The 27,965-nt window shown below is 44.7% G+C and overlaps 1 protein-coding gene across 2 annotated transcripts; it reads left to right on the top strand.

Annotated features, from left to right (window-relative positions):
* The first annotated feature begins 7,443 nt into the window (after window positions 1-7,443).
* RGCC (regulator of cell cycle) lies at window positions 7,444-21,244 on the top strand. Of its 2 annotated transcripts, XM_047080348.1 has the most exons (5): window positions 7,444-7,716; window positions 8,257-8,442; window positions 17,649-17,756; window positions 19,502-19,564; window positions 20,850-21,244. In XM_047080348.1, exons 1-5 carry the CDS (start codon window positions 7,668-7,670, stop codon window positions 20,855-20,857), a joined length of 414 nt encoding a protein of 137 aa, XP_046936304.1. In that variant the 5' UTR covers window positions 7,444-7,667; the 3' UTR covers window positions 20,858-21,244. The 2 variants fall into 2 exon arrangements, with proteins under 2 accessions (XP_046936304.1, XP_046936294.1); XM_047080338.1 differs by lacking the exon at window positions 7,444-7,716 and having other exon boundaries at window positions 7,802-8,442.
* Window positions 21,245-27,965: the final 6,721 nt, after the last annotated feature.

Below are 27,965 nucleotides of genomic sequence, written 5' to 3'. Positions count from 1 at the left end.
TGGTCCAAACAGACCTGAAAGCACATGGAATTTAGGTAGACTGCATATTTATTAAAGCTAATCTGGAGCCAGTGAAAAAATTACTAGGGGAGGAATTTTGACTTATTACTACCTGTTGTTTATACCAAATAGGTTTTTTAAAAATGTTTATTTATTTTTGAGAGAGAGAGAGAGGGGGAGGGAGAGAGGAAGAGAGAGAGAGAGAGCATGAGCAGGGGAAGGGCAGAGAGGGAGCGAGAGAATTCCAGGCAGGCTCCATGCTGTCAGTGTGGAGCCGAAAAAGGCAGGGCTCAGACTCACAAACAGTAAGATTGTGACCTGAGCTGAAATCAAGAGTCGGACGCTTAACCAACTGAGCCACCCAGGTGCCCCTAAGTTTATTTATTTAGACATGCATCCAAATAAGAGAGTGAGAGGAGGGGCAGAGAGTGAAGGAGAGAGAGAGAATCCCAAACAGGCACTGTCAGCACAGAGCCTGAAGTGGGGCTTGATCTCACAAACCATGAGGTCATGACTTGAGCTGAAATCAAGAGTCAGATGCTCAACAGACAGAGCCACTCAGGTGCATCTGCCCCAATTGTATTTTCAATGGACTCAGGCACTACGTTGAACTCACCACCCTCAGTTTACCTCCCACTGCTCTCTGGTCTATGCATGGACCTTTTTTATTTTATCTACTTGGGTGTTTATTTGTTGATAATATAATGAACACCCGTGAACTCATTATCCAATTAGAGAAGGAATACACCGACCATAACTTCCATCTTCCATATGGCGCTGTCCTGGCCCATTTACCCCCTACCTTGGACTCCTTCCACATGATGTAACCACAATTCCAAATTTTGTATTTTGTTCATTCTTGATATAAAATATTTTTTATCACACATTACATGCATGCAAACCATATAATGATTAGTTTTAATTGTTTATGACTTTTATAGAAAAGACATTATGCCATGTATAATCTTCGGGGACACTGTTCCCATTTCGTTTTCTATTACTAAGAGTCATCCATTTGTTGTGGCCGCTGTGATTCACTAATCTTCACTGCTATGTCATATTTTATCACGTGAACACACCAGCATTTACCTATCTGGTCTCCTGAACACTGGAGTTTAGGCTTTCACATTTCTTGCTGTAATAGAGAGCTGCAGTGGAGATTCACATATGTGGTTGTCTCTCCTGGTGCGCACCTGCTGGAGTTGTCCACGGTTTATACCTAGGAATGGAATGTGGGATGATGGCAGGGTATATGAAATCCAACTTTGCAAAACAATGCCAGACTGTTTTCCAAAGCAGTTGTAGTAATTTCTACTCTCACCAGCAACGTGTAAGACATCCTATTGATCTGCCCTCTTCAGAACTTGGTATTGCCAGATGTCTTAATTTTTGTCAATCGAATGGACGTAAAGTAATATCTCGTTATGGTCTTGATTTGCATCTCCTAGATTATTTACAAGGGACTCAATAAATGGAACAGAAAAAAATGATTATCCATGTGAAAAGTAAGTCAGATCCTAATCTCACATCAGACATGCAAATCGACTCCAGATGGATTAGAGATTCAAATGTCAAAAGCAAAAACCTGAAAATTGTTAGGAGAAAATATGGGTAAATATATTTAGATCTTGGGGGTAGGGGAGGATTTCTTAAACACTGGACACCAAAAAAAACCTCACTATAAAAAAGAAGTGTGATGAATTTGACTAGAATGAAATCAAAAGCCTGTATTCATCAAAAGACATGGTAAAGAAGGTAAAAAGCTACAAATTGAGAGAAGACATGTCACATATAATGAAGAACCTATCAAAAATAGCTTAAGAATTGCTACAAAATCAAAAAGGAAAGGACAACAACCCAGTAGAAAAATAGGCAAAAGACATTTTCATAGAAAAGGAAACACATAGAGCCAATACTCATGTGGCAAACTCAATTTCCTCAATTTTGAAAAGCATCTTTTGAGCGAAAACAGGAGAGTTTAAAAGCTACTATAGTCTTCTTCCAGGTTAAGCAAAAGCCAGACATCTAGAAAAACACAATGCAACCTTAAACGTTCCTCTAATACTCAGGGAAAAGTAAAACTCAAGGAAAGTAAAATATTTACTAATGTATTTTAAGTTTACTCTCTGATTTTGCTTATTCCTGTTGCCTTACACATTGTTGGCATTCAACAATGGTTAATTAATTGATTGATTTCCTGTGCCTGGTTCTCTGTAAGCCTAACTTTGATTTCTTTCAGACTTGGAACAGATGGGGCACATAGTTTTAAGACATTAAGAAACATTATAAAACGTGACCTTCCTTCTCTGAACTCTGTGCCCTGTTCGCTATAAGAATAAAGCATCCACGCGAAGGAAGAACTCAGATTTAATCTAAAAGGCATGGTATAGCTATGCAGAGCCCAGACCCTGTGGTTGAAAACAAAGTGCTTAGTCGGCATTGCGGCATTGCGAGGGAGAATCAGAGCACAAAAGCAGATGGGAATGCCCCCAGGGCCCACCCCCACATAGGGACCTTGAAATCAAACAAATGTGCTCTTATAAAACAGGCACTATATTGTAAGGTGACCTCACAGAGCAGTAGTTTAATAAAGGTGACATTTTAGAGAGGAGGTACTTCGTTTGCATCAGATTGTTAACATGTGAGCTCACTGTATTTGATTGACAATTTTTTGCTTAGGAAAACAGCTCAGGATATTAATATTTCTGAAGACTGGTCAGGAGGGGAGTATCTAAAGGAAACGGATGTGCTAATATTACCTTGTATTTTCTGCAGAAGCTATAACTTAATTAGTATAATCTTTGTGTTGGTTGGTTGGAAATTACATACTAAGAGACTTAGAATTTTGTTTTTTCTTTGACCCAGCAATTTGTGAATTTATTCCATGAGTAAATTCATGACTTTATTTAAGGAAGCAATCATGAATGAGCCTAAATATATAGCTACTAAAATATTCATCAAAGTATCATCTGTAAAAATGAAAAAGTGAAAATAATCTGAATGTGGAAAATGGGGAACTGATTAAATTGTAGTCTATGCACATACCCATTAAAATGATGAGAAACAATATTTGAAGACATGGGGACTGATCTTATGGTCACAGGTTATAAACAGCATATAAGGCATGATTCTATTTAAAGCATATGCACCAATGTATGCCTAAAGAAAACAAACTGGAGAGATATACACCAAGCAGAAGAGAAAAGGCAGCACAAATAAATAGAGGGCCACAGGACAGCCACAGAGCACAGACAGATTGGCAGAGATAGAAAGATTATGAGTAAAAACACAAACACAAAAACAAACCAACAAAAACAGTAGGACAATATTCGTTTGAAGGAATTTAAAAAATGTAAGCTGGAATCAACTCTCAAAAAAAAGAAAATCAGAGAAGATTCTTTCTTATTGCTGCTGTAACTGATTACCACAAACTTAGCTGTTGAAGACCATAGAAATGTATTATCTTACTGGTTTGTGCGTTAGGAATCCGGTAAGTATTCTCAGTGGGCCGCAGTCAAGGTATTGGTGGAGCTGTGCTCCTTTGTGGAGTCTCTAGGGGAGAGTCTCTTTCCTTGCCATTTTCAGCCTCCAGAGACCATCCATACTCCTGGCTTGTTGTCCCTTCCTCCATCTTCAAAGTCAGTATCTCTGATCATTCTTCCTTAGTCACATCTCCTTCTGACTATAGCCAGGAAGGGTTCTCTGCTTTTAAGGATTTGTGTGAGTTATCTCTTCACCTCAAGACCCTTAACCTTCATCACATCATGTTCGTTTTGGCACATTACTATGGGGATTTGGACGGGACATCCAGTTGTGATTGCTTTACAAAAAGCTGCCTCAAGTCTTTTTCTAGAAGGAGACCTGTGTGACCAAATGGCCTTCTGGAACCAGAAAAGTGTGTTAATCCTAGTGTAAGGCTGTATGATTAATTTAGGTTCAGGGCTGGTGAAATACATATCCCCCACCTCTCCTCAGGAAGGGATAAGATCACAGTTGAACAGTGAGGTCACTTATCATCTTTGTCAATATGGCCATGTGGCTGGGACCATGGGAGCCCCTGGAATAGAAAATGGAACAAGCCAGAAGGCTCAGTGGACTAGAGGTTTAACCTTTGTCTTTTGTCTGGTTCTACAGAAGGAAAAAACAGAGGTGGACTCATGTAAGCAATAAGAGATAGGTAAGAGCATGTTAACTGAAGCATTGTTTGTGACAGAGAAAGATTGGAAACAATGCAAATGTCCATCAACTGGAGACTGGATATACAAACTGTTCTGCAGTCATTCAATGGAATTCTATTTGGCAGATTCAGTGGAGGAACTAGATCTGTGTGTATCAACATATGTGAAAACAATGTTGAGTGAAAACAAACATGTTGCAGCATTAAAGTAGTTATGTAAATTTTAAAACACATAAAGCAATACTATGCATTTTTTTCTGTAAACATATAAGTAAATTTAGTTTCACTATAAAAACATGGACTGTTTTTATAGTGGTACTTACTGAGCTCATGGTAGTGGTTGTCTCTGGAGAGGGAAGGGGATAGGGCTGCGAAGGACAACCAAAGGGATATCGACCTTACCTATATTGTTATATTTCTCTTATTAAATGTAGTTGAAGCATATGAAAAAGTGGTCAATTTAATTACTTATTAGTAAAGTGTAAATTAAAGCCACAGGAAGAAGAGGAAGAAGGAAGAGGAGGAGAAAGAGGAGGTGGAGGAGGAGAAGGAGGAAGAGGGGGAGGAGGGTGGGAGGAGGGGGAAGGAGGAAGAGGAGGAAAAGGGTGAGGGGGAGGAGGTAGAGAGGAAGAACCACAGTCAGGTACCACAACACAGTCACTAGAATGTCCGAAATTAACAAGTCTAACAATATCGTATGTTGACACAAATATGAAGCAACTGGAATTCTTACACATTGAGGGGAGTGTAGATTCATTCAATCACTGTTGGTTTGGAAACTGTTTCCCAGTATCTTTGAAAGCTAAATATATGCCTATCCTGTGATTCTGAAATTCCACTCCGAGGTATAAGCTCAAGAGAAGTGAGAATGGGCCCCAAAAGAAATCTGCAAGGCTGTTCATAGCACCTTTGTTTATGTTAGCGGATGACTAGAGATAATCAAACCAACTAAGTTATTCCACTTCTAGATATATATCCTAGAGACTCTTCATCATGTACACAAGGAGGCCCAAGAATACTTACTGTACAGCCACTTACAGGAGCAACAACAGCAAAATAACAATGCAAGTTGCCCACCAGCAGGACAATGGCTTAATACTGCAACAATATGGATGGATCTCAAGGACATTAGGTTAAGTGAAAGAAGCCAGATATAAAAGAACACATACGGTGTGATTTTAAGGAATTTCACAATTAGCAAAACTCATTTCTGGTGACAGAATTCAGAATAGGAGTTACCATAGGGGTTTACTAACGGAGTGCTATTGACTAGAAAATGGCATGGGGACCCTTCTGGGGTGCTGACAAAATACTGTATCTTGATCCGGTTGGTAATCACACACGTGTATACATAGGGAAACTTTATCAACTATACACTCAAGATTTGTGCACTTGACTGTATGTCAGTTTTGACACACACATACAAAAAAATCCAAGGCAAAAATAACAATATGTTAGTTAACATGTGTTAATTCTCAGTGGTGGGTATAGAGTGCTATTACTTAATTCTCTATATTTTCTTTATGTTAAAATTTACAATCAGGAAAGAGAGAGAGCAATAGTTCTCCATAGCCAAAGTGATACCCATCCTAGAGGGGCCCTCTGCCCAGCCATCTCCCCAACACGGGGGTGAGTTGACAACAACCAATCAGCCTGTGTTAGTGGATACAAGGTTATCTTCATGGTCACTCTCTCAGGAAATTGGTGTGGCTGCTAAAGAGTGGGGTGTTTTGTAGGCTCTTTTGAAGGTCAGTGTGGCTGATTCTTGAGCTGACAGGGACCCTGAGCCATCACGCATGAGCTGGACTAGAGCGCCAGCCTCCCTGCACCCCAGCCCCCCCAAAGAAGGCAGAATGGTATTTGGAGGGCAGCTCCGTGGCCTCAGCTTCCAGATTGGTTGCTGCTCCATTTAGCCTAGGGCATCACCCATATTGGGTGCACGGCAAGTCAAGAGGAAGGAAAAGAGAGGAACAAAGAATTTAAGGAGGTGGGAAAAATAAGAAAAAGAGGTAAAATGAAAGATGCACATGCCTTGCCCTGCAGCTTCAAGGACCTTGGTTATCTGCTTCCTTCCTTGGAGCCTCTTTCTCCTATGGGCTCAGCTCTTCACCTTACACTGTGGAGGAAGGGAGGGTGTGGTAAAGCCCAAAGTGGCTCCGAAACCAGACAGACCTGCCTTTCTGTCACTGAGTGGCAACCTGCTTGACCTCTGGTGCCTCCCTTTCCTCACCGGTGAAACAAGCATTAATTCCACCTCTCAGGGTCGCTGTAGGGGCTGGAAATGGGGAATGCCAGGACCTGACCTAGGAGGCTCTTCATAACGGGGAAAGGGGGGTAAGAAGAGGCCTCTCTTCCCTCTGAGGTCAGTTTTGTGGGTCAGAGACGCTGGCAGCGTTGTCCAATAGAACTTTCTGAGATGATGGGTGTTGAGCACTTGATAGGTGTCTGGTGAGCCCTGGGGACTGAGTTTTTCATTGTACTCTATTTCAGCTGTTATATATTTACATAGTCACCTGTGACTAGTGGCTGCCGCAAGGGGCAGTGCAAGGAGAGTTATTCAAGGTCACGACTGCTCCCCCGCCAGGCGGCTGGGCAGGGTGGCCCATTGGTCTGGACACTGAAAGGCGCTGGGTATGCGCCGCATTTACGCAGTCATTTCTTCCCCTGAAAAAACTCTTCCTGAATAAAGTCGGGGCGGGCGTGAAAGCCCAGGACTGAGGTCAAACTCCGGGCTCCGGGATGGGAGCAATTAAGGTTTGTAACCGCGTGGACTCCACGACTTAGGTCCCTTCTCGTCCCCTACTCTCTCCAGTCTGCCTACAATCAGTAAGTCCCCTGGGGATATGCGGTGGGGACACGGGAGCCTCCCTCTGCGTCTCCGCCACCCGTCTGGGCCTCCTAGGGCTACTGTATTCTTCGCAGCAAACGCTAGAGGCTCGGCACTTCCCATTTCACAGCTGAGGAAACTAAGGCTCCAGGTTAAGGGCGCGCGGCAGGAAGCCGGGGAGCTCCAGCCCAGCCGTAAACTCTTTGGGGCTCCGGTGGCGACAGAGACACTTCGGCGACTGGGGTTGTCAGGGCGCGCGGGCGAGGCGGCGAGTAAATATTTGGGGCTGTAACCCGGGCTCCGGCAACTCACCGTCACTGCGGTTCCCGGGCGGGCGCGTGGCGAGGGCGGCGCCTGGGGGACAGGGGCGTCCCCGCGTGGCGGCCGGGACAGACCTCGCGGCCCCGCCCCGGCCCGCCTCCGCCCGCGGCTATAAGATGGCAGAGCGGGAGGGTGGCGGCGGTGGGAGAAAGAGCGGGCGTGCGCACCGTGCTGCAGGCTGCGCGGCGGGAACGCGGCCGGGCGAGGGCGGCCGGCAGAGCGGGAACGCGGAGCGCGAGAGCCGGCCCGGGGCAGCCCCGGCGTGGGCGCGAGCGGCTGCACCGTTTCCGAGCCCAGCACCTCCTAGGACCCTCCGCCGCGCGCGCGGGGCCGAGCCTGCCAATGAAGCCGCCCGCAGCGCAGAGCAGCCCCGCGGCGGCCGCGGCCGCAGGTGAGTGCGGGACCCTGAAAGCCCTGGCCCCGCGGGCGCGGTGGGGGGGCGAAAGGCGGGGGATCCGGGGGTGTCCCTTTACCCGCGGGTCCCCATCCTCCCCTGCGGTACCGTGCCCCTGGCGGGTTCAGCTGCCTTCCCCGCGCCGGGCTGGGGCCACTTAACGGGCGCAGCCTGACCCCGTCTTGCCACCGCTTACCCGTTCGCACGCGCCCCCGAGGGACGAGCGTGGGCACAAGTACCCTACAGCGCGTGGGAAAGAGTTCGGCCGCGTGGATTGGCTGGGTGACCTTTGGTCTGCAGCTTCATTCAGCGGAGGCTCAGTTTCCCCATCTCTAAAACGGGCACGATTCATACCACCGCCTCAGGGGCTGGTTGAGAGTATGAAAAGATAAGCAACGGGCAGTGACAGCGTGGCTGTCACTCGGCAGGCGCGCGCTGAATGTTAGTCATCTTGGGGAATGGTGGCGGCCCCCTCCAGGCCCGGGGACGGGATAGCCGTCCCGCCCCGGCACCTGAGTCCGTCATCCCTGTCCCCAGCCCCGGCCTTGGACTCGGCGGCCGCCGGGGACCTGACGGATGCGCTGTGCGAGTTTGACGCGGTGCTGGCCGACTTCGCGTCGCCCTTCCACGAGCGCCACTTCCACTACGAGGAGCACCTGGAGCGCATGAAGCGGCGGAGCAGCGCCAGCGTGAGCGACAGCAGCGGCTTCAGCGACTCCGACAGTAAGTGTGGCCCCACCGGGGAAGGCGCGGGAGCGCCGGGAACTCCCAACCAGGGGTCCTAGGGGCTCGAGTCTCAGTCTGCTTCTCTGGAAGCCGAGGGGTGGGGAGCCCAGCCAAGCGAGCCCTAAGGCTCCGCGCAGTCCCTAGGACGCCCGCAGACAGGCAAAACCCCCGGGTTGTCACGCGAAGCCTGTTGGAGGCACGCGGGTCTACCTGCTGCCTGCAGGTGTCCTGAGGCCGGAGGGTTTAAGCAGCTGCCCCGACTCAGCCAGACCGGGCTCCCGGGACCCAAGCCAGGCCTTCCCACCGTTACCTCCCCTCCCTTCCTTTGCCCTTTTCTCTCTCTGCATGTTTTTCAGAGTATGTGTAGAAAGTGCCACAGGAATGGGGGTGGAGGGAGACATGGGAGGGCACAATACCGAAAAATTTGTGAAACCAGAAGTTTCATAAGCCGCTGTTCTTGGGATTTTTGAAATAACTTCTTGCGTTTTCTTCTGGCTCCGAGCTCCCAGACCGGCTGGTGCCCTGCATGCGGTTTTTGAAAGACTCCTTGGCACGGCGGGGCTCGAGTATTTTCGGAAGTGTTCTTCTTCCTTTAGGCAGGTCCACCGCCGGGACCGCTGGCTTCCACAGCTCCCCCCACCCCCACTCAGGCTGGAGAAGGAGCCAGAGAGCAGATGGGCACAGAGGTGCTTCCTGGAGGCTTTTCTCAGAAGGGAGACTACCGCAGGGTCTCTTTGTCCTAAACAACCTTGCAAGTAGCGAGACAATTTGTTTTTTTTGTTTGTTTGTTTGTTTTTTAATTCGAGAACAAGTGGTCTTTAAGGATTATGGATATCTTTAAGGATTAAGGATATCAGATTACCTATCTGATATTAGGTATCAGATAGCAAATTTGGTGACTTTTCAAATTGTTGGTTTTCAAATTCTGGAAGACTATTTTTCAAAGCGAATTTAAATTTTTCTGACTTATTCTTGAGACTTCATTCCCTAGCTGGGTTACCAGCACGAATGCCACTCCCTTTGCTGCCCTTGACTCTGGAAGTGAAAGCAATGACCCAAGGACCTTTCCTTGTGATTCTCTTCTTTTGAAATCTGAAGCTCTTCCTTGTTCCAGAGCAAGGATATAGTCCCAGACCCCACCGTGAGCTGTCCTCCTGAGAATGAATAAAAGTGCTTGACACCCTGTTCAGGGTTTGAGTCAGAAACCTGAGGTCCATCATGACTTTCCTTGGCAGTCCTGCCCAAGGGTTAGATTTAATTGAAGCTTTTGAAGTGAACAGGGATGGAATAGTGTGCTGCTAATATTCTGTTTTGCATTTTTGGACTTGATTGCTAATGACCAGACCACTTGTTTTCAATTTCAAAGAGAAATCTCAAAACTTCTGAAATTTGTCTCAAAGCTGTGGCCAAACTTAAATATGTCTTCTTTTGCTGGGTCATGGAGCAAGTTATTCATCAAGTGCAAATTCTCTCTCCCACAAGAAAGAAAGCTGGGACAGACTGTCCAGTACTGCACTATTGCGAAGAACAAGTCTTTTCTGACACAGGGCCTCATTTGGCTAGGATGTGGTCTGAACTTGCCCATCCTGGGTGATTGCAGCTCCCTCTGGGTAGGGTTTCAGATCTGGGGCCTGTTTTCAGGGGCCTCAAAGAGAGGGTACTCAGAAACCCATCCTTAATGGTTTTGGGGGAGAAATTTGGAATAATCTATAGTTTCTCTTGGGGTGTATGTGCGTGCATGCATTGTGCTTTCTGCCCTTGTTGCTAACTGCTCAGCTAACCCTTAGTTTGGTGGCTAGAGAGTAATGGGGAGGGTATAAAGAAGGCTCAGATGATATTTGTCTTTTTTATGAATGTGTAGCTTATCCCCCATAAGACTGGTTAGAAATAGTCTTGGCAGAATCGGTGTATATCTAAACAGTAATTTCTTAAGGAAGCATACTGTGTGTATCTTAACTGCCACCAAATACTGAGCACAGACATTTATTATGCGTATTTGTCTGTTCAATGCTTTTCTGAGGAAGAGAGTGTTTGAGAGAAGTAGATCCTACTGAGATTTAGGCCGCCAAAAGGGAGACATACCAGGATAATGATAATAAGAGCAGCTCAGTTTTACCAAGCCCTTACTATGATTATTGTTATTATTTATTAGCTCTTATCAGTAGTGATTTCTTTGTTGGGCTTTAACTGTGTTATCTCATATGACCTCTACCACAGTCCTATAAGATAGGCACTGTTATCTCCATGTTTCTGATAAGACAGCAGAACCACGTGAGCTGTCTCTAAGACCTTGCTCTGTCACCATGGATGGTTGGCTGGAATGGGAATCAGGTCCTCAGGAATAGACCTGAAGTCCCATTGGACCCAAATCATTCACCTGTTTATCAACAGTGGTTGTGTCTCTTCAAGGCAGTCGTCATCAGGCTGGGTCCAGAGGGTCTTGGTTTCTACACCTGTAAAATGGAAAGGATGCTATTTAGTAGTACTGTTAGAAACATCCATAAGCTCATGATGAGGAAGAAAAAAATCACTGTTTCATGCTCTCAAGAAGACATTAAAATGCATACACCAGGCTCTATCACATAGATCAGATGTATTTGAGCTAGTGTCTTGCATGCAAATGTTACATATGAGCTACAAACCAGCAGTACCTTGATTCTCACTCTGCCTGCTACTTACTGCTCTATCACTCAGAAGATCCACCTTCCAAGATAGCTCAAAGTAGCAGTTCTGTTTTTTGAAGAACCCTTCCTTTTCTCATTAGAAAAAAAAAAATTAGGGTTGCTTGCATACAAAGGAGAAACATAGATATTCCCTCCACCCAAAGAAGCAAGTTAGGAGAGAAGAATGGACATTTAAAAAGGAATACACCTTCCTGGGCATCTGGGTGGCTCGGTTGGTTAAATGTCTGACTCTTGATCGTGGCTCAGGTCATAATCTCATGGTTGTGAGATCACGCCTTCTGTCAGATCCAACTGGGCATAGAGGCTGCTTGGGATTCTCTCTCTCTCCCTCTCAGCTCCCCACCTCCTGCCCTGTAAACACACTCTCTCTCTTTCTCAAAAAAAAAAGAAAAGAAAAGAAAAAAGAAAAGAAAAGAAGAAAGAGAGAAAGAAAGAAAGAAAGAAAGAAAGAAAGAAAGAAAGAAAGAAAAAGAAATACTCCTTCCTGTTCCTACTGATGGGGTGGGAGGGGGAGGTCCTCCAAAGATGTGAAGAAGACCAAAATGAAAATTGCAAGATAACTCCACATTAAGGATGGCATTCAAATAGGGGTTGATCAAAACAGGCTGGTTCCTTTCCCCTAGACTTTGGTCCAGCAGGTGAGATCTCAGACACTTTAGTGGGAGCAGTTTTAACATCAGCAGTGGAAGGGCAGTGTTGTTCAAACTTGACCCTTAGAGGGATTTTAGGGGTTGTAAACTTCTTTGGTTTTAACTTTTAAAAAAATATAGTTTTCAGTATTTTCAAAATTGTAAAGGCACACCATGATTTCTCAAATATGTCTAATGAAATTTTAACTCATAATTACTGGTTTTCTAAAAATTTTTAATGTTTATTCATTTTTGAGAGGAAGAGACAGACAGAACACAAGTGGGGAAAGGGCAGAGAGAGAGGGAGACAAAGAATCCGAAGCAGGCTCCAGGCTCCAAGCTGTCAGCACAGAACCTGATGCAGGCTTGAACTCGTGAACCTTGAGATCATGACCTGGGCTGAAGTCAGACTAATGCCCAACTGACTGAGCCATCCAGGCGCCCCTTTAATTACCAAGTTTTAGCCAATGTGTTAATTTATGTTTCCACTGAATGATTTTATATGAAGTTTACAGTATTACCTTGAACTTTAAATGGTGGTATGAACTCCTATCTCTGCTGTATTGGGATTTCACTTACCTTTTTTCCTTTGAAGAGAGGAAGTGTTTTGCTACTTAACAGGAAGGGTCTGAAGGCTGCTGGGACTGCAAGAGATATTGTGATGTTGTGGAGCCGTTTTAGGGAATGAGGAACTGGCTTCTTTCAGCAGGTGCAAGACCAGAACATTTGTATATCTTTTCCTAGTCTGCTCCAGCTTGGCCCTGGGAGAAGGTACCCTGTGGACAGTGGGTGTTAGCATGACAGGTAGCATATTGGCTGATTTGGCATAGGAGATCCAGAGACTGGAATCTGAACTTGTTCAAGCCTTGAGAGAACGAGAAGTTAGGAGCTCTCGGGCTGCCCTGGCACTGTTAGGAATTCCAGATGGGTGACAGGTCTCACTCGGACGGAGATCTCGAGAGGTGTCCAAAGGGACCCAGCGGTCAGGGAAGCTGGGACAATATTGGTGAAAGGGAAAAGGGCTCTTTCTTACTCTATCCTACTTTTAGTGAGGCTTTCAGGATTTAGATTTTGTGGAGGAGATTCACCCCCTCCCCACCACCATTCACTGTGGCAAAAGGGAAAGAGGTCCAAGGCTTTCTTTTTCTCAGTTAATTACTATAGTTTGCTTGTCTTCAACGTGTGGGATTGTTCTATATTTACAGGAGCTCTGGGCAAAGTTTACTGTCTGTGGTTTTACTTCCCTCTGGAGTAGCACATGTTGGTGCTAACCCTAAATTACCTTTCTCCCCACCCCCAAACTAAAAGAGCACAACTACCTTTTAAACAAGCTTCTGTTTTTACAGCTGAGTTTCTCAAACTCTGTTGGTGCTCTTAAAGTTAGATCTTTGTATATTGAATATGCTTACATTTCTTCTGATGGTGTCTTAGGGAACTTGGTACCTAAGTTTGAGGATCCTGGATTCCGCATGCCAAGTTGACTGGCCAAGGACATTTCTTTTTTTTTTTTTTTTAATTTTTTTTTTTCAACGTTTATTTATTTTTGGGACAGAGAGAGACAGAGCATGAACGGGCGAGGGGCAGAGAGAGAGGGAGACACAGAATCGGAAACAGGCTCCAGGCTCTGAGCCATCAGCCCAGAGCCCGACGCGGGGCTCGAACTCACGGACCGTGAGATCGTGACCTGGCTGAAGTCGGACGCTTAACCGACTGCGCCACCCAGGCGCCCCTGGCCAAGGACATTTCTAATGGGCCTTTGAGATGCCTGTGAGATGGGGCTTTAGAGCTGATTGAAGTAGATTTTGTGGAGCCCTGAAATGTAGTCTTATCACCTGCTAAGCTTCCCCAAATCATCACTGATTGTGTCCTTGAACCCCTCTTAATGGCACCACCTGATATTGGGGTGGGGCCATAATACATTAATATGCTATCAGCCAGCAACACATTGCCATCATTTTATCAGACTAACAGGCTGTTGTTTTGCAAGGGATAGAGTTCCAGAGGCGTGAAAAGAACAGGAAATTAGGCTTTACTTACCTTTTAATCTACCCCAATGCCTACCATGAAGTCTTGTTCATTGAGGCTGCTTAATACAAGTCCATGGAGTGAAATTTTATGGGATAAAGGAAAGTGATGTCTAGAGCTTGGGGGCACTTCTGTGTTGGTGGTTTGTTTTAGGGAGGTTTATTCGAGGGTGCCTCAGAAGATAAGCCTCTCTTGAGAATTTTGCTGCTATCTAAAGAAGAGGAGGAAGCCCAGGCTCAGAATCTTGCTTGTTAACCATTCGCTGTGGGGCCCTTTGCTCTCCTGGACAGGTTATCCTCCATTTAACTAGGAACTTTAGAATAAAATCATGAAAACCAGGGGCGCCTGGGTGGCTCAGTCGGTTAAGTGTCTGACTTCAGTTCAGGTCATGATCTCTCAGTCCATGAGATCCAGCCCTGCCTTGGGCTCTGTGCTGACAGCTCAGAGCCTTGAGCCCGCCTCAATTCTGTGTCTCCCCCTCTCTCCGCCCCTCCCCCCTGCTCACATCTCTCTCTCTCTCAAAAATAAACATTGAAATAATTAATTTAAAAAATCATGAAAATCATACATATCATACACGGAGTGGCTAGCTTACTATTTCCCTTTTGCTAAGGAAGAGACTAAGGCTCAGAGGTGAAGTGATTTGCACAGGGCCACGCGGTTGTCATATGGCCCCTTATCCCATACAGCTCTACTGTGGCAGCTTCTGCTGGGCCTTGTGGTAGCTTTGGGCTTCCTGAAGTTACTTTTTTTCATCTTTTTCATGAATGACATATGTAGAATATTACCACAGGGTGGGACTGAACTGTGGGCAGGTTTGGCTTCAGGATGCTGAGGGTTCGCTTCCTGTTGATGGTTGAATATTTTGGAGCCTGGAGTTAGGTCTGGCTCAGATTGTGCACAGAAACTCATGGAAAGAGAGAGGAATCAAGGTGTGGCAATGAGCTGCTGTGTGAACTTGTGTGTGTGGTTGGTTAGGAGGTGTGGGGGAGAGGGGAAGTGGGGAAGTGAGTGTATGCTAAGTTGACATGCTTGTGTGTGTGTGTGTGTGTGTGTGTGTGTGTGTGTGTGTGTTTGCATGTATCTATCTATCTCTCTATATCTATATAGGGGTATACCTATATATATATATACGTATATATAGATAGATATTGTAGCCAGAATTTTTTTTCTCTCTCTCCCTCATTGGGGGAGTAGCATTCCCCCATTCATTAGCAGTAAGAGGAACTTCTGATTATGTTAAGTTTGATTTGCAACTGAATTTATTAGGCAAGTAACAGCCAGTTTGTCTATATATTTTCTGAGTTTGAAGAAAATACTTGGATCAAAAAGGCATATTAGCACCAGGCTGTAAAGGCTAAGAGGTACACAGTGACAACGTCCCAGTACCATGACTCATTCTCTACAGAGTCTCCAAACCACCTGAGTTTTTCCTGAATCCTCACTGGATTCTTTTTTTCCTACCATTTTGCAATGGCCTTTTTCCTGTCTAGATCATTCCTTCCCCGAAAGTTCAATGACATTTGGTCTACTTGCCTGTGAGGTAAACAAACTGTGTGCGTGTGTCCCTTCCCCCCAAAGGATGGCTGTATGTGGATGTAAAATTGCTGAAAGTTGGAGCAGAATAGGGATGAAGTCCAAAGTCAGGGCAAGGGCCAGTGGTGCAGGGCTGGGTGGAGTGAGGTATGCTGGTGAAACTGGCTCTCAAGGGCCAAGTGTTTCTGAGAGATAGAGACCAGAGGTGTGGCCACGGAAGCCTGGGCCAGCGAGTCTCTGGGTTCGGCGGTCTGGGCCAGGGATGGGAGCGATGCTGTGAGGTGTCCTCAGAGCCAAAGATAATGTGCCAAACGCCTCATGTTCTTTCCTTCTGGCTCAGGGGTTTGGGCATGAAGCCGGCCTCCACAGGGCTCTCTGTGGTTTTCCTGCCCCTGGGTCTTACCTCATCTTTTCCCCTACAAGTTTCTCAGGTTCTATTTGTGGCGATTCTCCTACCTATTGCGTGGTGACAAACAGTGACGCCCTGCCGTAGGTCTGCCATGGACACGGCCGCTTTCCTGTATGTAAGGGAAAGGCTTTCCCTTGAGAAAATCCAGACTGCTCTAGGGGTGGGCTCAGCTGGAAAAGCAAGCAGAAGGACTTCCCCATTTGAGTTCCTGTGCAAGTGTCCTGAGACATGTTAATGGGCTGCCACAAAAAAGGTGTCCCATAGTTAAACTGGAGAAACAAGACTTCTCAGGGACATTGAAGCAGGAAGACCCAGTAGGAGTCTCCAAAGGTGCTCAGTGTTTCTCAAACTTAGTTGATCACATACATGGTTCTTCTTTCCCAAGGACCAGTATTCTGAGGAACATTTTTTGGGGGAAATATTATGTGTGGGGTTTGGTATTTTGGATCTCAGTAGGTGTTCATCACCAAAGCCCTGAAAAGTGACTGTGGTCCTTTTAGGTGACTTAGGCTGGACCTCTGAGGGGAGAAAAGATCGTGAGAGTTGGGCATGTCTGGAAAAGTGGACAAGATAATGCGTAGGTCAGGAAGATAAGATGGCACTGGGGCCACCTGGTCAGAGGAGGGTGGGAGGAAAGGGAGCCAGGTGTAGGGTCTGAGAACTTGCAGTAGCCTTTTAGGGATGAAGCTGAATTATTGTGTGATGAGAAACCTCTGCTTTGGAAAACGCTTTTTTATCTTTTATAACTTATTCATGTTCACTTTGAGTTATGGGGACCAAAGAAAGAAGTTTTTGCCTCCTCCTGAGTTGGAGGTCGTTGGATTCAAGTGAGTGAATCCCAAAGAGGACTAGAGTCCTGGCCAGGCCCTCTTGATTCAGCCGCCCTCTGTCACCTGAAGAGACTTTCCAGAGGTCATATCTGCTACAAGTGTGCCTGGCTTTGTGTTTTGTTTTAGCCAGGAAGACTGTTACTTTGTGACCTCACAGGCCACATCCTGCTTCCGCTGGCTGCTCTGCCTTTGAGCCCTTTGAGGGGGTGGAGCTCAGCCACCAGCTCCCTTTTGGTGTCAAGGCCACATGGCTGAACTGGCTGTGGGCTGGTTTCCTCATTTTTGGCAGGATTTAGAGAAGTAGAGTCTCAGAACTTCAGAGCTGGAAGGAACTTTAAGGATTTTGTAGCCTTCCCATTTTATTGATGGCTAAGCCGAGGCTCAGAGATGCTGTCTTGCCCAAGGGCGCCCGAGTATCTAAGTAGCTGAGCTGGTTGCCTTGACTCCCAGCACAACTCTGCTTCTGGGACCTTGCCTTGCTCTTGCTCTTGCTCTGGTCTTTGGGGTACAGCAAGAGAAGAAGCCACAGGATCACTCCAAGTGTCTATAATTGACAACGTCTAGAAGAAATATTTGTCTCTGACCCTCTAGCTTATCCTCAGAATGTAGGTTCTCAGGAAAACCAGGCCACAGACAGTCTTGAGCAGTCAGGGAGGATTCTGAAGTAATGGGACCCAACCTTATGTTTGTATTTCGGGGAGTTCAGAGGGCAGAAGGGACATTTTTCAGGAGAGACGATTCTTTAGGTCTAAAATCCTGAACCAGCCCCCCACCCCACAATAGCCAAGCATCGGCTTGGCTCTCAGACACCTGGGCAGTGGGATCCTGTGTGTTGCAAAGGAGGCTGGTCTGGTCGTGATCATCCTGTCACACTCTCCCTTTTTTTAGGGAAGCAAGGCCTTCAGTGTGCCTGATTGGACACACACACACACACACACACACGCACACACACAGGCACACACCCCTATCTCAAATCATTTTTGGGCATGACTATAAAATCTGGAAATCAACCTGTTTTCTTTACAACTTTGCTCCTTTGGGAGATGAGCTGAAGACCATCTCGAACGAGTTACATTTTCTTTCCTGAAAGGTGCAGATTCGCTCTATAGGAACAGCTTCAGCTTCAGTGATGAAAAACTGAATTCTCCAACAGACGCTGCTCCAGCTCTTCTCTCCCCCACCGTCCCTCCTCGGAAAGGTAGGCTCGTGAGTGGTGGTATGAGGGTTTTGGTTTCCTTCTTCTCTCACCCTTCCCGGTCTCTTGTCTCTTCCGCCTGACCCCCGACCCTTCCCAAATGTGCAAAATAAATAGATAAAACTAACATCTTCGTATGGTGTGAGGTGGAACTGTCCTTTCTCAGGATTCTGATCGGTGTAAAAATGAAATCAGGTAATTGAGGGGCAAGGAACCAGATCCGCAGGGAGAAAGAACGCTTGTCTTTAGACTCTGCTTTCTCTCACGTGGTGTAATCAAGACCATGCCAAATGACAGTGCTCTCTCAGACTGGTTGGTTCGAGAATTGAAAACTCAGCAGTTAGGGTTTGCAGAAAGTGAGATCCTTTTTATTGCATTAACTATGTAACCAATGCTTTCAGATTACCAATTTAGCAATTCAAGGGGGTCATCATCATGAGGCAAGCCATGATCTCACATGATTTAAAATAGCAGCTCCAGCCTGTCTCTACTGTGATATTAATAGACCTAAAAAGTTTTTAAAGATGCATGAGCAGTTTCTTATTTTTTGGAACTTGTAAAGTGTCTCCAGCTAGAGAGCTGAATGTTCTGTTACATTGGACAAGTGCCCTCTTGAAAACAAAAGGAGTTTTTCTCCTCAAGAAACATTATACTTGCTGAAAATAGTTGTAGAATGCAATAAAAATGGAACATGGTTAAAAAGAAATATGAAGATTCTATTACTTTTCTCACTCTTGGCATTAAAGGCAGAATTTCCCTCTTTTTCAAAAGAGTGATTTTTAAATTCTCCTCTCAACATAGCAGTGTTGAGCAGTCACTAGGGACTCTGCTGTTGTCCAGCTCTCTGCAAAACGGAGCTATTGAATTCAGAGAGACAGGGCAGTCTAGGAAGTGGCTGAAAACGTGCCCAGATTTGCTACCTGATCTTTAAGAGGTAGGAATTAAAGAAGGAGGAAAAAGCCCTAGTGGCAAATTGACTTTAAAAGCTGAGAACAACGAGCCATTTGTAGCCAGCCAGCAAGGGTTAATTAATACAAATATCCAGGCACGCGTTTTGGACAAGGCATGAATGACAAACCCTACAGGAACGAGTATATGTCTCAGGATATAGCGGGAACAAAATCAAGACAAGGACTGGCTGCCTTGTCCTGACAGCTGGATGGGATGAGGCTGTCCCAGACCTGGAGGCCTCAGTTTGCCTTTCTGTACCATTTTGACAAAGAACAGTGGCTCCTCCTTCATTTCATACCGAGGGCTGTGGTATTGCCCTGGGGTGGTGGCACAAACAAGAATGTGTCAAAGGCGAGGCTTAGTGGGAATATTGAATCTGGGTGTCCACTCTGCACTGTGCCATGCTTACCGGACATTTTTGACTGATAACTCAAAACCTACAGAGTCAAAAAAATCAAAACTTTTCATCTTCCTTTCCAGCCTCTCCTCTCCCCTGCCCCTCAGACTTTTAAGGTAGTGAAGAGAGATGATTCTTCTAGGTTGTTGGGGTGAGGGTGGCACAGGGGATGATGAACTGAAAAAACACAAGAAGGGGACGTCTAGGTTAATCTTCAGAATCAGTGTCTGAGTTGACTGTAAATAAACATTGGAGCAGACACTTGGGGTTGGTACAGGACAGTCTGAAATAACGTCTCTTAAGATCCAGAGATACAAAATGGGGTCGCATAATCCTGGGAACAGAGGGCTTCTTGAGCTGTCATTGATATGGAAACTGAAGGTCGACTCTTGTTTTTCAGCTAAACTAGGAGACACGAAAGAGCTAGAAGACTTTATTGCTGATCTTGACAGAACATTAGCGAGTGAGTACGCGCCTCGTATTAAAAAAATCAAACAGAAAACCAACCAACACCGCTGATAAAGTGCCATAATAGTTACCAGCTTGCCTGGGGGCAGGAAGTTACATCACTGGGCTTCTTTAGGTTCAGAAACAGGACCCTAGTGGCTCAGAAGGAAATTCTGAGGACAAGTTTGCATTAATGTAGACCGTGTGCCTTTCCAAACAGTGAGAACAGGTTACCAGCAAACAATGACATTTTGTTTGAAAAATGCAGAGTAGTTATTAGAGCAAGATTGGAGCTTTACCATCACTATGTCCTGGCAGGCTTTTTGGAGGAGAAATGAGCCGACTGACTACAAAAAGCATCTGTGCTAACAAGCCAGATGGTTCCATCCCATGGGCCAAGGAAGTGTTCCCAGGTTAGATCCAAGGATTTGGGAGGTCTGACTTCTAAAGGGTTGAATCCCAAAAGAAAGAATTGGCCTGGGGAGACCCCATAGCCAAAGGCTCACACCAATTAGTGAAAAACCTGGATTAAGTACACACTACTTTGTGTCCCATTTGGCAGTTACACTAATGGTACCCCTTTATGTGACTGGAAATGTTGGGAACTGAAGATATCAGACCATAACTACAATGGGGGCGGGGGGGTGTCCAGAAGACGGGGCCCTGAGAACCAATCTACCCACTCTGTTTCAAGAGGAAAGGATTACAGGAGCCAGAAGAATCAGCTAGGACTTCTGGGATAAAAGTTTCAGCAGCTCTACTCTTGGGGGGGGGGTCTCATTCAGTCACAGAGCAGAAGAATTTTGTCCTAGGGTCTTAATTTTTTTAATGAAAGAGTTGATTTTCCATAAGGAATGTTATATGCTATCCTCTGCTAAATAGCCAGGTGTAACCTGAAAAATTAGATCCAAAGCCGGTTATGTAAAAATGACCCTGTTCCTCATACTGTTTCAGACAGACGTAAATCTCAAGTGGAAAGTCCTTGTGTATTTTCTACATTCTCTTGCCCGTTCTCTTACCTGCTATACCATCCCACATCAGAAGACCCACGCCTGTTTTGACAGAGATTATTGTAATTACAGCACAATTTGTACAAGACCCGTGGAACAAGCCTGCCTACTTCATGGAAATTGCAGCTGGCCACCCGGTTGTACCAGTTAATCAGACATACATTACGTGGGAAACCTGCCATTAAGTGTGATGCTTTGATGCCTGTCTGCAACGGTGTTAAGCTCTGGTTAAGCCTAGGAACTGGAAACTCTTATGAGTGCATGATAACCTTATTTATCTCCTTTTAACAGGTATGTGAAACAAGGAGAAGTTCTGGGTCCTTTCATCCTAAGGGAGAAGCTTCGGAAAGCTCCGAGGACCCTGGTAAACTCAGCTACGGAATTTGCTGCCAGAGCAGATAGAGATGAGAACTCACCTACCAGCAGGCCATTCTCAGACTCGTTCTGAAACCAGCCTTTGATCATCTCTGGGCAATTTAGAGAGTGAAACTGACTTTGTTGACCAGCTTGCAGCATATTAGAACAGATGACCCATGCTAATATTGTATTTTCTCTCAAAACATAGCTTTCCTGTAATTTAAAGTGCATTTATGGAGATATTTGTAATTAATTATATATAGTTGGAAACAGTAATATGCTTTTCCCAGTATAATATATTTTTGTATGCAAATAAAATTTGAACTGGAGTCTGTATGTTGTAAACTTCTTTTTTTTTTTTAAAAATATCTTTCAATGTATTCTCATTCAAATAATGTTCTAGTGGGAATAACACCCCTCTTGATGCCTAATGAGGGCATTGAATGCTCCAGATCACTCTAGACAATAGGGTGGGGAAGTGTGACTTTGAACCTCATTCAGTACTCCAGAGGGAAATGCTGGTATACGATTCACGGGAAATTTTATTTTATTTGGTTTTATTTATCTTTTTAGGCTTGTTTATTTTGAGAAAGAGAGAGTGGGAGAGGGGCAGAAAAAGAGGAAGAGAGAAAGAATCCTGATGCGGAGCTCAATCTCACAACTGTGTGATGGAGACCAGAGCTGAAGTCAAGAGTCTGACGCCTGACCCGCTGAGCTACCCAGGCTCTCCTCATGAGAATCTTAATTTGAGGGCCATGGGTTGTTTTATTGACTGAGGATTGTGGTTTCGATGGAAGTTGGGTTTCTCTTCTACCTCTCTTCTCCTCATATCTTACCACCTTTTTAGGTGCCGTGGGCTCTTTCCTTCAGTTAAGGGAAACACTATTTGCACTCAAAATCCAGGACTGAAATAGGAGTGAACGTTGGGGCAGCTGGAGGACTTGAAAGTTATGGTGCTCTTACCAGATCTGTGTGTTAGGGAAGAGCTGATGGCACTGGCTTGATACTTAGGTTCAGGTGGCTTCTGTGGGGCTGGAGGGTCCAGACGCAAGGTCTTCCACAGGGTGGGCTTTGCATGTGGAAGGCAATGACCACCCCTACTTCCCACCACCAGCCTTTTGGGGAGGATGGAGAGAGCACAAAAACAGAGAAGTTCATAATTTTCTTATCTATGTTTTTCTATCTTTAAAACCTCTAAAACAACCAAGCATTACTCTGATAATCAGAATCAAGGTAGTTACAAACTCAATCTTTTTGTTTCTAGAGGCCACAAATCTAAAACATAACTCCTTGGAATTTTATTTATATCTTCGAGAGGTAACTATTATATTTGATCTGCTTTTTAGGGCATCAGAAAACTCCATGCCTTTTCTTTAACCTTTGTCTTTTCCTCAGGTTCTGGGAAAACTTTGGGGTTGAGCCCCAAATATTTTCTTTATTTCTTTATTGAGATATAATTCACATGCCTTAACATTCATCCCTGTAAGTGTACAATTCAGTGGTGTTTAGTATATTCACAGAGTTGTGCAGCCATTGTCAGTACCTAATTATGTCTCTCTGGAGTCGTCTATTCTGGATGTTTGGAATTAGTGGAATCATACAGTATGTGACCCTTTGGGTCTGGCTTCTCTCCCTTAGCATGCTATTTTCCAGGTTCATCCATGTTGAGCATGAATCAGTGCTTCATTCCTTTTAATGAGTGAATAATCACTGTATGGATATGCCATATTTTGTTTATCCATTTATTAGTCGAGGAACATTTGGGTTGTTTCTACTTTTTTGGCTAATGAATAATGCCATTATGAATATTCATGTACAAATTTTTATGTAGACATATTTTAAAATTTCTCCTGGGAATATAACTTGAAGTGGAATTGCCAGGTCATCTGATAATCCTATATTCAACTTCTTCAGGAATTGCCAAACTTTTCCCTTTTACATTCCCATCAGTAACATACGTGGGTTCTCATTCCTCCACATCCTCACCAACACTTGTTATTGTCTGTATTTTTGAATAAAGGCATCCTATTGGTTGTAAAGTTGTATTTTATTGTGGTTTTAATTTGCATTTCCCTGATGACTAATGATGTCAAACATCTACTTATGTACTTATTGGCTATTTGTATATCTTCTTTGGAGAAATGTTGATTAAAATCTTTTGCCCATTTTTACAAAGTTTATTTATTTTAAGAGAGTGCAAGCAGGGGAGGGGCAGAGAGAGAGAGAGAGAGAGAGAGAGAGAGAGAGAGAGAGAGAAACAGAGAGAGACAGAGACAGAGAATCTGAAGCAGGCTCCAGGCTTTGAGCTGTCAGCACAGAGCCCGACACAGGGCTTGAACTCATGAACTGTGACATCATGACCTGAGCTGAAGTTGGATGCTTAACTGACTGAGCCACCCAAGCTCCCCTCATTTGCCCACTTTTAAATTAGGTTGTCTGTATTATTATTGAGTTGTAGGAGTTTTCTATTTTCTACGTATTCTGTATACAGGTCCCTTATCAGATATATGATTTGCAAATATTTTTTCCTATTTTGTAAATCATGTTTTCACCTTTTTTGTGTGTCCTTTGAAGCTCCAAAGTTCTAAATTTGATGACATGTAATTTATTTTTTCTTTTGTCACTTGTGCTTGTGGTGTCATATCTAAGAAATTATTGCCTAAATCAAGGTCACAGAGTTACTCATGGTTTTTTTTAGGAGTTGCATAATTTTTTACAACTCTTACATTATACAAGTCTTACATTTAAGTCTTTGAAGACTTTGAGCTAATTTTTGTATATGATGTGAGCTGAGGTCCAACTTCATTCTTTTACGTATAAACATCCGGTTGTCATTGCACTATTTGTTGAAAAGACTATTTCTTCCTCGTTGAATTGTATTGGCTCCCTTGTTGAAAATCAGTATGGGTTGATTGATGGACTCCCAGTTCTCTTCCAGTGATCTATATGTTTACCCTTATTTTAGTACCACACAGACTACATTACTGTAGCTTTGTAGTAGATTTTGAAATCAGAACGTGTGTGTCCTCCAACTTTGTTCTTCTGCAAGATTATCCTGGCTGTTCTGGATTTGTTGCATTTTTATGTGAATTTCAGGATCAGCTTGTCAATTTCTATAAAAAAGGCAGCTAGGATTTTCCTAGAGATTGCACTGAATTTCTAGATCAGTTTGGGTTGCCATCTTAGCAACATTATGTCTTCCTTCTAATTCATGAATGTGAAATAGCTTTCAGTTTATTTAGGTCTTCTTAATCTCTTTCAACTGCTTTGTAGTTTTCACTGTATGAATTTTGCACCTTTTTGGGTCAAATTTATTCCTAAGTATTTTATTCATTCTGATGACAACGTAAGAAAACATTTGAGAATTGTTTTATTCCATAATTTTTTTAGATTGTTTTTGTTATTGTACAGAATACACTTGATTTTGCATACTGATTTTGTATCCTGCAGCCTTGCTATAACTGTTTATTAGTTTGAGTAGTTTTTTGTGTGCGGATTTTGTATACAAAATCATGCCATTTGCAAATAGAAATAGTTTCACTTCTTTTTCAGTCTGAATGCATCTTCCATTCTTTCTGTTGCCTCACTGCCCTGGCTAGAACTCCAGCACAATGTTGAAAATAAGTGGTGAGAAGGCACACCTAGTCTTGTTATTGATCTTGGAGGAAAAGCTGATGGTCTTTTGCCATTAAGTATGATGGTAGTTGTGGGAATATTTTCTTTTTTAATCAAACAAACCCTTGGCTTGTTGTCTAAACATAACTTCTCCATTATGTGGAACTGTTTCTTATTCACATTTGGGACCTTTATTTGCTTTGGATAAATCTTTTTCATCAGGATACCAGTGGCTGTTCATTGTCACTGTCATTTTTATTACTAGCCTCTTCCAGAATTGTGGACCTATCTGCATTTGTCAGCTCTTTCTTTATGGTCTCTTGGAACCGGGACTCCCAAAGTTAGAAGTGCAGGGTATCTGGTTTTTTGGGATGTTGTGAGGGTAGGGTCAGTGGTTTGGGGAAAAGAAGTGAATTCTTGGGGCATCTATGTGGCTCAGGTGGTTAAATGTCCAACTTTGGCTCAGGTCATGATCTCACAGTTCGTGGATTCGAGCCCTGTGTTTGGTCTTTATGCTGACTGCTCAGAGCCTGGAGCCTGCTTCAGATTCTGTGTCTCCCTCTCTCTCTGCCCCTCCCCTGCTCACACTCTGTCTCTCTCAAAAATAAATAAACATTTAAAAAAATGCTTTAAAAAAAAAAAGAAGCGAATTCCTTTAGGGAATTGTTGGGGTGAGGGTAGTTTATATTTTATAAACCTCTGTTAGATGAATAACTGGAGACAAGCAAGCTGTGGGTCATGTTGCAGCTTGGGGCTCTGGGTATGTTGAAAAGAGTGTTTTCAATACTTCCCAAGATGCATTTTAAGGAACACATTCCTAACCTGTTCTGAAAAAGAGGTATTAAGATCATACGTACTTGAAAAACGCTGCATGATATGTACCCTACTTTGAGATTAATTATGCACATTAGTACATAAAATACTTAGGTAGGGTTGAGTCTAAGCTGTTGGAATCAGCAAAGCCAATTATAGTGGCTTAAACAATATGGAAGTTTCTCACTAACAGGTGAGCAGTACAGGGTGAGTGCCTCGCTGGTTCAATGGACACGACTTATTGGGAAATTATGATGGAGCCTGGCTACACAGAACATTGGCCCCAAGTGTTAGAAGGCACATCACCACGGAAGGTGGTGATGGGTGGCCTACTGGCAATCAGTCAAGACTGGGGACCCTGAGTTTCTCCACAGAAATATCCTTCTGGGTATGGGATGGGACAAAGGAAGAGAGAGTATGGGCTTTCAAACTAGACCAGGTTAAATCTCACCATACCATGCAGCATCTGGGCAATCTTGGGCATATTTATTTCCTTTCGGAGGTTGTTTCCTCATTTATAAAATGGGAGTGTAGGTCTGTGTCTCCCAGGGTCCTTGTGAAGGAAGATCAAATATAGAAGATGTAAAGCGTCTAGTATTCTTCCTCCCCCCACCCCCTCATATCACAAGGACGTTGGGCTCCTGTACCCAAGGCAAAATTAAGCTCCATCTTACCCTACAGGGGTCCCAGAGGCCAGTTGCAACCACCCAGTTCCTCATCTGATAGAAGAAAGCCAGCAGATCTAGTCTGATAGGGCCAGAGGGAGTGAGGCAGGGAGAGAGCACAGGACAAAGGGCAGGGAGAGAAGCTTCAAGCCGCAGCCTTGCCACTGACTGGATTCTGGCCCCTCTCTGGGCCTCAGCTTCCTCCAGGTTCAGCCCCTACAGTTGAGTGGGCTCTGACCCTACCTCAGACTTGGAGCTCTTCTCTGAAAAGCAGATGGGCTATTTTTCTTGGTTTTTCAGTATGTGTTTCTTCCACACCCTTCTCCAAATGTTTTCCTGTGCTAATTTATTTGGCTAAGAAGGTTTGTGGTGACAGACACCAAACAGGAAATGGCTGTCATAGCTGCTGTCTGCAACTCTGGTTTTTTTTTTTTTTTTTTTTTTTTTTTTAAGGCTTTCTCCTGCATAGCTCACCTCTGCATTGCTTGGTGTTGATTTAGGTGCAGGGCTAAGTGGAAGGGGAAAGGGAAAGGGAAACACATTTTTAGAAAGGAGCATTTTCCTTCAAGTTCAAAGTTTACTAAAGGTTAGGGATTATGCACAATGGCAGTATTAGGTGGTTTCTTTCTACCACGGGGCCTTTGCACATGCAGTTCCCACTACCACTCTTCTCTGCTTTTCTCGTTAATTCTACTTCTTTAGAATTAGCTCAAGCATCATGTCCTCAGAAAGCCTTCCTACCCATACCCCCTTCCCCAGTCTAGGCTGGTTCCTCACTGCTATTCTTTTTTTAAATTTTTTTTTTTTTAACGTTTATTTATTTTTGGGACAGAGAGAGACAGAGCATGAACGGGGGAGGGGCAGAGAGAGAGGGAGACACAGAATCGGAAACAGGCTCCAGGCTCTGAGCCATCAGCCCAGAGCCCGACGCGGGGCTCGAACTCCCGGACCGCGAGATCGTGACCTGGCTGAAGTCGGACGCTTAACTGACTGCGCCACCCAGGCGCCCCCTCACTGCTATTCTTATAGAGCCCTCTTTAAGTGCACTCATCCTGGTTTGTAATGAAATGGTCATTAGTGTGATTTTGGGGGTTGATTTCTCCCCACCCTCCTGCAAGTAGAACATAAACTCCATGAAGGCAGGGACCATCTCTGGTTTGGCTTGCCATAGTATCCCCAGTGCCTGACATGGCTCCTGGCACATAGTAAGTGCTCAGTGTATACCTGTTGAGGGCATGGGTGAAATTTCTCACCTCTTGCACAGCGCAGGCAGATCAGGAGTGAGACAGCGTCCGTGGGTGCTCATTTGTCTTGTCTGTGCTGTCCTCTCACTTCCCTTGTAGGTTTTTTTCTGCTTTCCCTTCCCCAGGGCCTTGCTCCCACCCTACCAAAGCATCTGAAGAATTGATCCAGGACCAAGATTGCAGCTGGAGGGCCCATAACAAGCCTTTCCCAACTGCTTATCATTTATAGGGGGAGAAGGGACCTCTGAAGACAGAGAGAGCTTTGAGGCCCAAAGAAACAAATCTTTAGTGGTGGAACTTCAGACACCCTCACTGATAGTAGGGAGAAGAGGCAGACGTCCTAGTCTCTCCAGGGAGATGTCTGAAGTTAAGCCGACCCTGATCCTGACACAGTGTTAATAATTTTTCCTAGAACTCAAAAATTCCCAAGTCAGTAAAATCTTCTGAGCCCCATGGTGACAGAATATTGTTAACATACTGTGTGTATCTGAACATGTGAATGAATGCATATATGTGTACATGTGCACGTGTGTGTATGCGTGGGTGTGCATGTATGTGCACGTGTGTGCATGTGTATGTTATGGATTAGTTGGAAGGAAAGAGATGAAAATGTGGGTTCTGGTTTGGAAGGCCCAGGGGAAAAAGCAGAGCCGTTCCAGATCCCTGGAGGATCTGGTGTTGAGCTGCTCCCTGGACAGTTCTGCTTCCTAGGC

The sequence above is a fragment of the Lynx rufus genome, unplaced genomic scaffold, assembly GCF_022079265.1.
Source record: "Lynx rufus isolate CCGP_SWC_20201006 ecotype Redwood Valley unplaced genomic scaffold, mLynRuf1.p SCAF_1, whole genome shotgun sequence".
Taxonomy (NCBI): Eukaryota; Metazoa; Chordata; class Mammalia; order Carnivora; family Felidae; genus Lynx; species Lynx rufus.
Note: the sequence above shows the minus strand (reverse complement) of the source record. Positions and strands in the feature narration are given on the sequence as shown.

What these genes read in the sequence shown, in the direction of transcription:
- RGCC (XM_047080338.1), top strand. Translation starts at nt 8,178, where the DNA reads ATGGTGGCGGCCCCCTCCAGGCCCGGGGACGGGATAGCCGTCCCGCCC. An exon ending in CGGCTTCAGCGACTCCGACA is followed by an intron (nt 8,443 to 17,648) that starts GTAAGTGTGGCC and finishes CTTTCCTGAAAG; the next exon opens with GTGCAGATTCGCTCTATAGG. An exon ending in CACCGTCCCTCCTCGGAAAG is followed by an intron (nt 17,757 to 19,501) that starts GTAGGCTCGTGA and finishes CTTGTTTTTCAG; the next exon opens with CTAAACTAGGAGACACGAAA.